The 14,147-nt window shown below is 38.9% G+C and overlaps 1 protein-coding gene across 13 annotated transcripts in view; it reads right to left on the bottom strand.

Annotated features, from left to right (window-relative positions):
• Nucleotides 1-3,651: 3,651 nt before the first annotated feature.
• The window catches only part of LOC128685704 (acyl-coenzyme A thioesterase 1), a 326,051-nt gene continuing 315,555 nt past the window's right edge, over nucleotides 3,652-14,147 (bottom strand). For all 13 annotated transcript variants that reach the window (XM_070088074.1, XM_070088077.1, XM_070088081.1 and 10 more), the window contains one exon: nucleotides 3,652-3,872. In XM_070088074.1, coding sequence (XP_069944175.1) covers nucleotides 3,672-3,872 — 201 coding nt within the window. In that variant the 3' untranslated portion in view covers nucleotides 3,652-3,671. The remainder of the gene's footprint in view (nucleotides 3,873-14,147) is intronic.

Raw genomic sequence — 14,147 nt, 5'->3', positions numbered from 1 at the left:
ACTCCCTCAACTACCTCAAGTCATACCTCAGCAACAGAAGCTAATATGTGTACGCAAATGGGGCAAGCTCTTCCGCTCAACCAATTACAGTTGGTGTCCCACAGGGAAGTGTCCTTGGCCCTCTTCTCTTTCTCCTATACATAAATGACCTACCAAATGCTTCGCAATTACTCAAACCCACACCTTTTGCAGATGACACTACATACGTCTTCTCTCACCTGAGCCCAGTCACGCTAGCCAATACTGTAAACACCGAATTACAGAAAATATCTACCTGGATGAGGACTAACAAACTTACACTAAACATTGACAAAACCTACTTCATTCAGTTTGGTAACAGAGCTACAGATGTACCTCTTAACATAACGATAAACAGATCACCTATCACAAAGCTAACAGAGGGAAAATTCTTAGGAATCCACCTTGATAATAGACTCAAATTTCATACACATATAAAACAAATTTCTAAGAAAATTTCCAAGACTGTAGGCATACTATCGAAGATACGGTACTATGTTCCACAGTCAGCCCTCCTGGCCCTTTATCACTCTCTTATTTACCCCTATCTCACCTATGGAATTTGTGCATGGGGCTCAACAACAATTAACCATCTCAGACCACTAATTACCCAACAAAAGGCTGCAGTTAGAATGATAACAAATTTTCACTACAGGCAGCACACTCCACCAATATTCAAAACACTCAACCTACTCACCATACAAAACATCCATACTTATTACTGCACCTATTACATACATAGAACACTTAACTCTGATATTAACCCTCCCCTCAAACATCTCCTTGCCAACCTCAACAGAACACATGACCATAACACAAGGCACAGATCACTCTTTGATGTTCCTCGTGTCCATCTCACGCTATGCAAAAACTCAATGCACATAAAAGGCCCTAAAATATGGAATTCATTACCTGTAAATATAAAAGAAACACTACCTGTTTATAAATTCAAGTCTCTTCTCAAAGATCACTTACTCACTCAAAACCAAATAAATACTGAATAACTGAACCTTATAAATTGTATATCCTATATGTTACTCACAATTATATCACACAAATGTTAAACCTAGGACCCAATCTAACTTTGTTATTTTTTTAAATACACTACCTAACGGAATACTCCATTCGACTGGATGTACAGCAATGCATGCAACCATATGACCTGTCTTTGTAATACTCATTTGTGCTTTATAGTTATCTGTTTACAATAATGTTTTATCACTGATTTCATCATTGCTTAGTTAATCTTAAGTTAATTTTAAGCCAGCCCGTAATGCTATGCATATAAGTGGCTTTGGCATGCTGCTCTTACCTGTATTTTTTGTACCTCTGTATGTATGCTTAAATTACTAAATAAATAAATAATTGTGGACTGTATAGATTATATTAGTGTACCTGAATGAAGGGGGGGGGTAGGTTACACATGGATATATCCATCAAGGAAAAACACTTGTACATAATCTCTCCACTTACAAGATATTCTCTGGTGGTCACTTGATGTAGCTGGATCACTCATAACCTATCCAATTACAACATACCTAACTGGCCAGTATCAGTCTGCTATAACTAGAAGGGTTACTTAACTGTGGGTGATTGATACTCCTTATTTCCTCCATTCACCATCTCATTTCGATGTCCTGCTACACCGACACGGTTCTTATTCCAGCAGGACGAGGTATCCGTCGGTTTGTCCCGGTTTAGAAGTCGTGACTCCATAAAGCCTTCCCTATCCTCGGGACAGGAACAATGAGGTAAACATGTGCACACACACTCTGGGAATGGCAGCTCATATTGCTTCAACGATTCCTTAACTTAGTATTATTATCACTGATTACATTACGATTTACAAAACGGTTTAATGTCTCATAATTATTATACACATTGGAGGCCACTCCATTAAGATTTGAGACCGATGAGTGATGATTAAATCACGGGTAATTTTCCCTGGGACACAGTCTATGGCGATGCACCAATCACCCCCGGTCCTACCATTATTCACTCATTTTACCACCTTATTTACAGCGGTGCCGTCAATCACGTTCCCTCACTCTTCACCAGGGACAGTCACGACACTTCCTATTATGAAATGAGGCCTATATTAATCCTTAGGCCGCCGTAAATGCCAATTTCCTGGTTCCATGCTTTCCCAGCCTCCTCACTACATTCAAAAAACTCCCGCCTCCCCCATGCCCCGAGTCGACCTCTACCCCCGCACATCCGCGCATGCGCAAAGGGAACTCTTGGTTCTGTCCTATCGTCAAATACATTTTTGACTCATATCGACATATTAAACACCTATTAGGCACTATAGTTTCGGAAAATTGAAATATTTTCCACATAGACATTTTCATTAATCCATCTATGATATTTTCTTCCAAATTATATGAGAAACACATTACATAGCATATAAACATGCCTTTGTTATTTGTTTATTAAGAGTGTCCCTCTAGTCTTAACGCCATAGTAATAATACTAATACGTAATAATCACTCTTGGGCACATTAAATGTCATATTTTACGTTAATATAGACATTTTCATTAATCCATCTATGATATTTTCTCCAACATTATATAAGAAACATGTTACATTGCATGCTTATATGCTATGTTTAAAAATAATCACTCTTGGGCACATTAAATGTCTTATTTTACGTTAATATAGACATTTTCATTAATCCATCTATGGTATTTTCTTCAAAATTATATAAGAAACATGTTACATAGCATATAAACATGCAATGTTTATATGCCATGGAGGGGTGGCAGTCGATGGAAGGAAAACATTACATTTTCTCTGGCCCAGCTTCAGAGAAAACATATATGAATCTGCGTTGGCCCAGTAACCACCCTTTTGTTTACAATTCTCAGAATGAATTATTCATTACTCCTCCCTTTGTTTATGATGGCATCTAACGGTAGTTGTTAGAAACAATTAAACTCAGTGAACACAGAATGTCAATGGTAATAATATGACTCAAGGCCTTAGTGTAGGTAGCCAGTAGGTGTATCCCAGGCTACACCTAACAGCTACCTACACTGACTTCCTACAAATAAATACTACTCACCTCTCACCCTGCATTAAAACTACAAATATTTTAAGGTAAGTAATGAATGTACTGTGTATGTATTTTATTTTTTATTGTGTTTTTTAATGCCAAGTTCTATTACTAACTTAATTTATTTTTTTTTAATATTTTTGGGTGTCTGGAACAGATTAATTATTTCTTATGGGAAATATTAATTTGGTTTTCATACGTTTTGGATTCAGAATGACCTTCTGGAACGGATTAATTACAAAAACTAGAGTTCCACTGTATATGCATTTATAAGTGGAAAAAAATGACGTTCTGCTTTCTGGTGATGTCTGCTTTGCGGCAGTAGCTTGGAACCTAACCTGCCATATAAGTGGGGCCCTACTGGTCAACAGAGAGTAAGACTTAGGATTAGTCTGCCTGAAATACCTAGGCATGCTAGTTGCCTTCTTTGTAATTAATATTTTATAATATGTAAACCACACATTGTAAGCTTTGCAAGGAAATAAACATTTTCATTTTCATTTTTCATGCACTTGAGCTATACAATAATTAGGATAAACTATCAAAAATACATTCACAATAAATTTAAGGCACAATATTAGTTAATTTTCTGTTTATTCAGAGTTTTCCCTTAGGAAAAGAAAGGTGTTTATGAAGGAAGGCCAAAGTAGAATTCCAGGCATGCACTTGAGCCATCTGGTGAAACATTGGCTCTCCTCCCCACAACACGGACATCCTGATAACCTTGTGATATGATGCATAGCAGGAAGGTGAATAAGGTGGTTCTATAAGGTGGCCGGCATGTGTGTATCGATGAACCTACCAAAACAGAAAGTTAGATTTAGAGCTCTTATTTTCTTGACCCCGCTCTACTGATTTTTTGGAAATTACCAGTTAACCCCTAAACGGTCCAAATGTATATATACGTCCACTCGTGTAGCGCCCCAATTTTTTTGAGAAAAAAAAATTGTTTTTTTTTTAATAGGAAAAAAGAGCATATGGTACCCAGGCATCCCCAATTATTTTAATATGCCACACAGTGAGTGCGCACACCCATTCATGTCTAGGCTACTCAGGCTTATAGCGGCAATGATGAATAAATGACAAAGAAAACGTATATATACATTTGGGGCGCTACGCACATGAACGTATATGTACGTTTGGACCGTTTAGGGGTTAATTAGTAAGTGTATTCAGGTACAGGTACACAAATACAGTAACATAAATTATCATACATAGCAACATGTGTATATTACCTGGTTTAGCACTTCTTTTTTATTATAATAATAATGTAGATTACCTAGGATAACCCAAAAAAGTAAGACGAAGTGACTTATTTCCACTGGGATCCCTGTACTATTATGCATAAAAAAAAAAAACAATCACCATTTCCACTTTGGATGGTTTGTCCAAAGAAAGAAAACACATCTACCATCATTCATTCCTTGGCAAGCTTTCTAGAGTTGCATGGGCATCACATTTCAGTCTGAAGTACAGTGGACCCCAGAGTTTTGTGAGCCTTGCGCTTTGTGAATTTTGACTTTTGGTAACTTTTTTCATCAAAATAAAGCCTCACGGTTCATGATTTTCCTCGCTATTCGTCCATTGTATGGAATGCGCACATGCCCAGACACATTCCATACACAAAGGAGTCAGTGTGGCATTGTTTGTGGGAGAATGACCATAACCCCACGCATTCATACGATACATTTCGTAATAATCCATTCTTTTTAATGCTTGCAACTGCTATATAAGCCACCATGGGCCCAAACAAAGCTTCTAGTGCCATCCCTTTGGTAAAGAAGGTGAGAAACATGATAGAATTAAAGAAAAAATTTGAAGAAAAATACAAAAATGGTGATGGTGGTAGAGGGGTGGTAGCAGTTGTGATGGTGGCAGAGGGTGGTAATGATGGTGGTAGAGGGTGGCAATGATGGTGGTAGAGGGTGGTAGTGATGGTAGAGGGTGGTAGTGATGGTGGTAGAGGATAGAGCTGCAAGAGCTCTCTGGACAGTTTTTTTTGTGCAACAGGGGTCCAGTGACTTCTCCATCCTCTCCCCTCCTCCCGTCTTCCATACACCAACAAGAGTCTTCAATAAAGGTAAGTGTAATGTTATTATTATTTTATACTTGATTTCTCATTCTTTCCTGTAAGTAAATCTACATTTAATCTATAAAAAAAAAAATGTTTGTTAATACTTTTGGGTGTCTGAAATGGATTAATTGGATTTACATTATTTCTTGTGGGGAAAATGGTCTCAACATTCGCGAATTCCGACTTTCGGCAGACTCTCTGGAACGGATTAATCATGAAACTCGGGGGTCCACTGCACACTGTAATGCATGCCTACTGATTTGAAGGCCTCTGTTATATACTGGATGTGGGTAATGAAATTCAAATTGCAGTCAAGATACAAACCTAAGAATTTTCCCTTGGTTTGTCTTACAGTGGGAAAACCATCATGTAGGTCTTGTCAAATATTAAAAGTAAGTTTAGTTATAATCATCCAAGTAGATATCTTTGAACTCCTTATTAACAGTGTTTTTCAGAGAATTAGGATATAAGTGAATCATAATACCCATTTAGGTAGAGTTCACCATCGGATAACACATACCTCAATGAAGCACGTAATCTGAACTGAAAAACATAAGGGAAAAATAGGGTTATGTTGAGTGATGTTTTATATTTAATACAATACTTATGCTTTCAAAGATTACATATTACTTCTTACCTTTAATTCTGGTTACTGGTGCACATTCATGATTTTGACAGAGGTTAAGAGGGATGATGTGGTCCTACTGGATTGAGGTGGATGAATGAGGCTCTTGCACTGATATCAATAGTTGTACTAATGAACTGAAAAATTCTGTAATGAGTCTGATATCTTTTACCCTACAGTACTTTATATAACAGAAGGTAAGGCATCATCAGCTGCTCTGTGCCCCATTTCAGAGTAATGCTTCTAGAATTGTCAGAGTCCTCTTCTGTGAAAAAAAAAGTCTGCTAATTTAGCAGCAACAAGGAACCACTATCATAACAGTTGAGTTGCAATGTTAGCTGTTTTTCTTCAGGTTCTTCTTCCTTTGTTATCTGCCTCCCTTGTATCTGAAGAGTGAGCTCTGCCAATAGTACTTCCTCTGGACTTCTTTTTTCATCTACACCTGGCAATCTTCTTGCAGCTGAACAATGTCCTACACTTGGCTCTCAACTGCAGGAAAACCTGTGAAAGTCTTGACCACACTACACCATAACTTTCCCCAGCCTGCATTTAACCCTTTCACTGTCAGTCACACAATATTAAGGCTTGCAAGCCAGTGTCGGTCCCGTAATACTACGCCAAAATTCTAGTGGCTTTCAGTCTTGTGGGAGAAATCTGTTAGGCCTACATGTGAGAGAATGGGTCTGAATGGTCAGTGTGTGCAGTATAAAAACTCCTGCAGTGTGTGAGGAAAAAAAACTCCAATCGTATTTCTAGTTTAAAACAGCGATTTTGTGGTGTATTTTCATATGGTATTTATGGTAGTATTCTCATTTTCTTGGACTCATTTGATAGAATGGAATATATGTTACAGAAATAGAGATGATTCTGAATGGTTTACAGACAAAAAGTACAGCCACTTCTCAATTAGCAACGTACTCGTTTACCGACGACTCAGACTTAGGACAGGCTCTCTCACTAGTATGCATACCTAAATATTAGAGCTGATTTCCTCTATTCCTTTTATTACAATATACAGTACACTACTGTATAAACATTTAAAAATACAGCAGTACCTCGGTATGCGTCCTTAATCTGTTCCAGGTCCTTGGACTTATACCAAACAGGACATATACCAAATGAGTGTTCCCATAAGAAATATAGGGAAAATGATTAATCCGTTCCCATAAAAAAAAATCCTACTGTTATTGGCATATTATACATTGATGGGTTGTATAAAATACGTAATTTAAACACTGCTCAATACTAAAATATGTAATTTAAAAACTGCTTAATACTAAAATACATACATAAATACAAAAGAATTAGATGAAATACAGTGGACCCCCATATCACATAATTAATTCATTCCAGAGAGAGTGATTTATCCCAAATCTGATTTTTTCCGAATTAATTTTCCCCGTGAGAAATAATGGAAATCCAATTAATCTGTTTCAGACACCCAAAAGTATTAAAAAAAGTTTTCAACATACAATATACATTTACCTATACAGAAAGCAATGATACATGAAGAATTAAACAATAATAACATCACACTTACCTTTATTGAAGACATGGTAATGTATGGAAGATGGGAGGAGGGGAGAGGATGGAGGAGTTTACAATTGTTTGGAAGAGGAATCCCCTTCAATAAAGACTTCTGGTACCAAGTCCTTATCCTGGGTTACTTCCCTCCTTTGTTTTTTAATGCCACTAGGACCAGCTTGAGAGTCACTGGACCCTTGTCACTCAAAAAAGTGTTCCAGAGAGGTCTGTTTCTGGCATATGTTTGGAATTGTGTTGGGAGACAGGACAAGATAGTCCTTCAATATGACACTAATATCAGTTCTACAGCTTATTTATCCAGCTCAATTCATCTAATATGACATAATAAACAATATTAATAACATAGAAACATGATATATACTCTAGAAACAATAAAATATGGTGATGAATGGTTCTGAAAACCGGCACATTGAAGAATTGAAACACTTATGCAACATATGGGAATCTTTGTTGAAGAAACGTTTTGCCACACAGTGGCTTCATCAGTCCAATACATAGTAGAAATGGGTAAGGAGAGGAGGAGTTTGAGGTAATCAGTCCCTCAGCCCTTAAGCGATGTGCTCAGTCCATCACTCTTGTAGGAAGTACAGCATAGGGCCAGAGAGGTTGCTTAAATACTGCAGTCAGGTGAGTCGAAGCAGGAGGCGGCGGGATCACAGTGGGACCTTCCACTGTGATCCTGTTGTGATGAAGCCACTGTGTGGCTAAACGTTTCTTCAATAAAGATTCCCGTATGTTGCATAAGTGTCTCAATTCTTCAACTTGTCAGTTTTCAAAACCATTCATCACATCTGCTGGACACTGCAACATCATGGGATCTTGGTACAAAGACTTCTTCAACGCTTGTCCAACCTTTGGACGAAGACCTACTTACACTAGTGGCAGGTCCCACTGTGATCCTGCCCCCTCCTGCTTCGACTCACCTGACTGCAGTATATAAGCCACCTCTCTGGCTCTATGCTGTACTTCCTACAAGAGTGATGGACTGAACACATCGATTCCAGGCTGGGAGACTGATTACCTCAAACTCCTCCTCTCCTTACCCATTTCTACTTTGTATTGGACTGATGAAGCCACTGTGTGGTGAAACGTTTCTTCAATAAAGATTCCCATATGTTGCATGTCTCAATTCTTCAATAAAATATGGCATTAAGAATGTCACAAGTGGTGGTGAATGCGGTAGCAGAGGCGGCAGTGTTAGTCAGTAACCCTATATACCTCCAACAACAATGGAGGAGTCAGTTTTGTGCTGTCTTTTTTCTATCAATTAATCACTTAACTTACTTGCTACACTGTTAATGCTATACTTTTTCGCTAGCTGGCGCTATAGCCTTTATAGACTCCTGCTGCTTTAGTATCATACAAATTGCAGAATCACTGAAAAAGGCACATTCTCCCCTCTCTCTCAGCCCTTTACCAAAGGGCTGGCTGACACTAGAAGCTTTCTTTGGGTCCATGGTGGATTATATAGCAGTTATAAACACTAAAAAGAATGGAATAATGCCAAATGTATCATATGAATTCGTGGGATCTTCACTGGCTGGTAAACAATGGCACACAGTTTGTACATGGAGTGTCGGGGCCGCTCAGGCCCCGACATGAATGACTTTTACCAAGTTCAGTGACATTCACCGAGCCAATATTTTGACGAAAAACGTTACTTATTCCGAATATTACTTATTCTGATGACAACTTAATCTGGGGGTCCACTGTAAATGCAAATTTAACCTCATTTTACTTTGCTGAAAAGAGTCAAGTGCCTACTAGGATAGTGCTGAGGAGGAGGAGGAAATATTATTGTCTGGAAGGAGAGTCCCCTTCTCTTTTCTGTCTCTTTTACCCATTTGGACCTGGTTGAAGCTCACCAAGTTTGACTTTTACTACAAATCTGCCCAAAGAACTTTGCTTCTGCCTTCTCCTCAGGATGTTTCAGAAATGTGACAGTCTGGTCATTCCAGACAATGCTATTACAGTTTGTTTGGGCTTTGTTGGGGTGGTACTTCTCTGCAAAGTTTTTGACGTCCATCCATTTGGCAAAGATTTCCTTGATAATGAAATAGGGGCTTCCTCTATCTCCTCTTCCAAGCCTGAAGAGAGTGCATCCATCTTAGTCTTGTGCTCCTTCTCAAGTTCCTGCAGCTCCTCAGTGGTCAGCTCTTCCCTGTGCCCCTCCACTAACTCCCCCACAACATTATCAATCACATCCAGACCCATGGACCTGCCCAGAGAAACAGTATCCTCCACTATAGACTAGGGATGTATCGGATGTGAAAATTTAGATATGGCGGATGCGGATGTGTATTCGGATGTCTTAGTTATTTTGCGGATGCGGATGCAAATGCGGATATCTGCTCACAGTACAATTTGGATGCGGATTGCGGATGTCACATCTTGACATCCTCCCGGATTCGGATGCAGATGCGGATTTTGCAGGATAGTCATAGAACACCATTTTCTTTTTACCGTATGACAAATACTCTTGTTGATTTATGGACTGAACACATTGATTCCAGGCTGAGGAACTGATTACCTGAAACTCCTCTCCTTATGCTTTCCTGCTTTGTATTGGACTGATGAAGCCGCTGTGTGGCGATACGTTTCTTCGATAAAGATTCCCATATGTTGCATAAGTGTCTCAATTCTTCAAGCTGTCAGTTCCCAAACCATTTATCACATGCTTATTTGTATTTAACACCATTTCAACAATTTCACCATCACTCAAGGAATGCACAACAGGTGGAGTTATGTAGAGATGACTGATGCTCCACACCAAAGAAAGAAGGAACACTGCAGCAAGCCTACTGGCCCGTGTGAGGCAGGTCCAATTCTCCCACCTTGGTTAATTTCAAATTTAGTTTGGATAAATACAAGAGTGAGAGGGGTTGGATTTGAGTGGGACTTGCACATGAGTAAATAGAATTATCAAAGCTTATTATGATCGAGGCTAGAACCTTAGGCAGCTGTAAAGAGAGATTGGACAAATATATGAGTGGGAGGGGATGAGTTTGATTGGTGTCGTGGGTGCGAGAGTGAATTCTTGAGTAGCTTTGGGTAGTTGTGGTTTTGATAAGGACCTGCCTTGTATGGGCCAGTAGGCCTTCTGCAGTGTTGCTCAATTCTTATGCTCTTCTTACATAAGAACATAAGAATGGAGGAATACTGCAGAAGGCCTACTGGCCCATTCATCTACTACCCAAGAAATAACTCCCGTACCCAATGACACCAATCAAACCCAGCCCCTCCCACTCATATATTTGTCCAGTCTCTTCTTAAAGCTACCCAATTCAAATTCAATTCAAATTCAAAGTTTATTCTCTATAAAGATTACAATGTTGAATTTACAGAATTTGGTTGTTGTGTGGTTTACATGTAGTTAAATAATGATTACAGAGTGTACCACTATAACGCCTAGCATGGCTAGGCATTTCGGGCAGACTAAGTTTAATTCTTTATTTTAAAATATTACAAAATTATGAGGTAAGTTGGTATTATGGCTAAGTGACTAAATACTAGTTTGTGAGTTTAGCAATGTGAATGCTTTTGTTTTGGCACAGTACATAGTTTCAGTATTGGAGTATCATAGGATTCATTATTTTAAGATTGAGATTAATATTTCTGTTTATGGTCAAATGGGTGAGTGAGTGTAAGTGTGAACCACCAGGTGGTATTCGTGTAGTTAGTTGATGGGGTGTATCAGGGAGATAAGATGTTTTCTAATGGTAGTTTTGAAGGTGATGAATGTGTCTGCAGTTCTAGAGTTCTCAGGTAGGGTGTTCCAGATTTTAGGGCCTTTGACATACATTGAATTTTTGTAAAGGTTTAGTCGGACACGGGGAATGTCGTAGAGATGTTTATGTCTGGTGTTATGCCTGTGGGTTCTGTCACAACTATCAAGAAAGCGTTTTAGGTCAAGGTTGATATTGGAGTTTAAGGTCCTGTAGATGTAGATTGCACAGTAGTAAGTGTGGATGTACTGAACAGGGAGTAAGTTTAGATCTATGAAGAGTGGGGGGTTGTGTTGCCAGGGATGGGATTTAGTGATTATTCTTACTGCAGCCTTTTGTTGGGTTATTATTGGCTTTAGGTGTGTTGCTGCAGTTGATCCCCAAGCACAAATAGCATAGGTGAGGTATGGATAAATAAGTGAGTGGTATAGTGTGAGAAGGGCATTTTGCGGCACGTAGTATCGTATCTTGGAGAGGATCCCAACCGTTTTGGATACTTTTTTGGTTATGTGTTGGATATGGGTGCTGAAATTCAGGTTGTTGTCAAGGTATAGGCCTAGGAATTTGCCCTCAATATGTCTGGTAATTAGAGTGTTGTTGATCTTAATGTTAATTTGTGCATCTCCTGCTCTGCTACCAAACATAATATAGTAGGTTTTGACAGTGTTAAGCGTAAGTTTATTGGCTGTCATCCAAGTCGATATTTTGATCAGCTCCTCATTAACAATGGTGTTGAGGGTGGCAAGATTAGGGTGAGAGATGACATAAGTCGTGTCGTCAGCAAAGAGAATGGGTTTCAGGTGTTGGGATACGTTTGGAAGATCATTGATGTATATGAGGAAGAGCAGGGGACCAAGGACACTTCCCTGCGGAACTCCAGTATCAAGTGGCCGTGTTGTTGATGCTGTGTCTTTAATGGTGACATACTGATACCTATTAGTAAGGTAAGATTTGAAATAAGCAAGCACATGGCCTCTTATACCGTAATGGTCAAGTTTGTGGAGTAGGATGTCGTGGTCTACTGTGTCAAAAGCTTTTCTTAGGTCAATAAAAATTCCTAGTGGATATTCCTTATTTTCCAATGCTGTGTAAAGCAGATCTAGCATTTTTATGATTGCATCATTAGTGCTTTTATTTTTCCTGAATCCAAATTGGCAGGGGTTGAGTATGTTTTGTGCTGTTATAAATGAATATAGTCTCCTGTGCACGAGTTTCTCAAAGATTTTGGATAGCAATGGTAAGTTTGATATTGGCCTATAGTTGTTTAAGTCTGTAGGGTCACCACCTTTATGTATTGGTGTAACCCTTGCCATCTTGAGTAGTTTTGCGAAGGTGCTAGTTTCTAGTGACTTGTTAAAAAGTAATGAAATAGCATGCGAAAAGATATGGGCCGCTCGCTTGTACAGTAATGGTGGGACATTAGACAGATTCCCTGAGTTGTTTTTAAGTGACTTTATAATCTCGGTGACTTCCGAGGGCTCAGTTGGTGCAAGATAGAAGGAATTTGGGAAATTCCCATCTAGGTAGTCCCCGGCATGGGCATTGGTATGTGGGATTTTATTGGCGAGATTAGATCCTATGGTTGAGAAGAAGTCGTTTATCTTGTTAGCTGTGTCAGTGGGATGTAGTGGTGTTTCATTAGGTTTAGTTAGGACAATATTCTTGTTTTTTTTCAGTTTGTGGGTCCCTAGAATCTGAGAGAGTGTTTTCCAGGTCTTTTTTATATCTCCTCTAGTGTCTCTGAATCTACTGGAGTAGTATAGTTGTTTGGCTTTCTTTATTACTTTGGTGAGAACTGATGAATAGTGTTTAAGAATATCTTTGTGTATTAAGCCCTGTCTATATTGCTTTTCATATTGGTGTTTCTTGTCAATGGATTTCAGAATGGTGCTGGTTAGCCATGGGCAACCAAGCCGTTTGTTTGTGATCTGTTTCGTTTTTATAGGACAATGTTTGTTGTATAGTCTAAGTAATTTGTTAAGAAAAATGTCTGTCCAGTCATCAATACCATTGGCCTTGGAGAATTCTGCAGGCCAGTCAACAATCTCTAGGTCAGCTGTGAACTTCCTTATTGAGGCCTCGTCATGGAGTCTAAATGAGACTTTGTTGTATTCAAGTGGTGGTTTACTAATGTTTGTCAGGAGGAAGGTAGGGTAGTGGTCTGTAGTGCTGTGATTATCCCTGATTTAAGGGGGGCTAGTATATTGGTCCATATGTGGTCTATTATGGTTGCACTTGTCTCAGTGAGCCTGGTTAGTTTAGTTATTGTTGGTATGAGAAGTGTGTTGTTCATATTGTTGATGAAATCAGTTACAGGCTGATCATCTAGTAAGCCAAGGTTGATGTTGAAGTCTCCAGCTAAGAGAAGGTGGTGCTTATTCATTTGTCTGTTTGTTATTAGTGACTTTAATTTCTCACTGAAATTTGGGATGTTTGTGTGGGGTATCCGGTAAATGGCACCGATTGTTAGAGGTGTCTTAAGGTTTTTTACAGTAAAATTAGCAAAAATGTATTCCCCATATTCATCACTAAAGCAAGTGGTGCTAATACAAGATAACTGGTTAGAGTAATAGATTGCAATACCACCCCAACTTGGTTTGGTCTGGGAAGACTGTTCCACGCATCTACAACTCTGTTAGAAAACCAGTACTTACCTATGTCATTTCTAAATCTAAATTTATCCAACTTGAATCCATTATTTCCGGTTCTTACCTGGTTCGACACCCTCAGTACTTTATTAATATCTCCCTTGTTTATGCCCATCATCCACTTATACACTTCAGTGATATCTCCCCTCATTCTATGCCTCTCCAGAGAGTGGAGATTTAAGGCTTTAAGTCTATCTTCATACGGGAGGTTCCTTACACAGTAAATCATTTTAGTCATTCTTCTCTGTATGTTCTCTAATGAGTCTATATCCATCCTGTAGTAAGGGGACCAAAACTGAGCAGCATAATCTAAATGAGGCCTCACTAGTGATGTATATAGCTGTAAAATAACTTCTGGACTTCTGTTACTTATACTTCTTGAGATAAATCCAAGTAATCTGTTGGCCTTGTTGTGCACACTAAGGCACTGCTGTCTTGGCTTCAGATTTCTGCTTA

The sequence above is a fragment of the Cherax quadricarinatus genome, chromosome 23 (genome assembly GCF_038502225.1).
Source record: "Cherax quadricarinatus isolate ZL_2023a chromosome 23, ASM3850222v1, whole genome shotgun sequence".
NCBI classification, from domain to species: domain Eukaryota; kingdom Metazoa; phylum Arthropoda; class Malacostraca; order Decapoda; family Parastacidae; genus Cherax; species Cherax quadricarinatus.
This window is presented reverse-complemented; position numbering and strand designations above follow the sequence as displayed.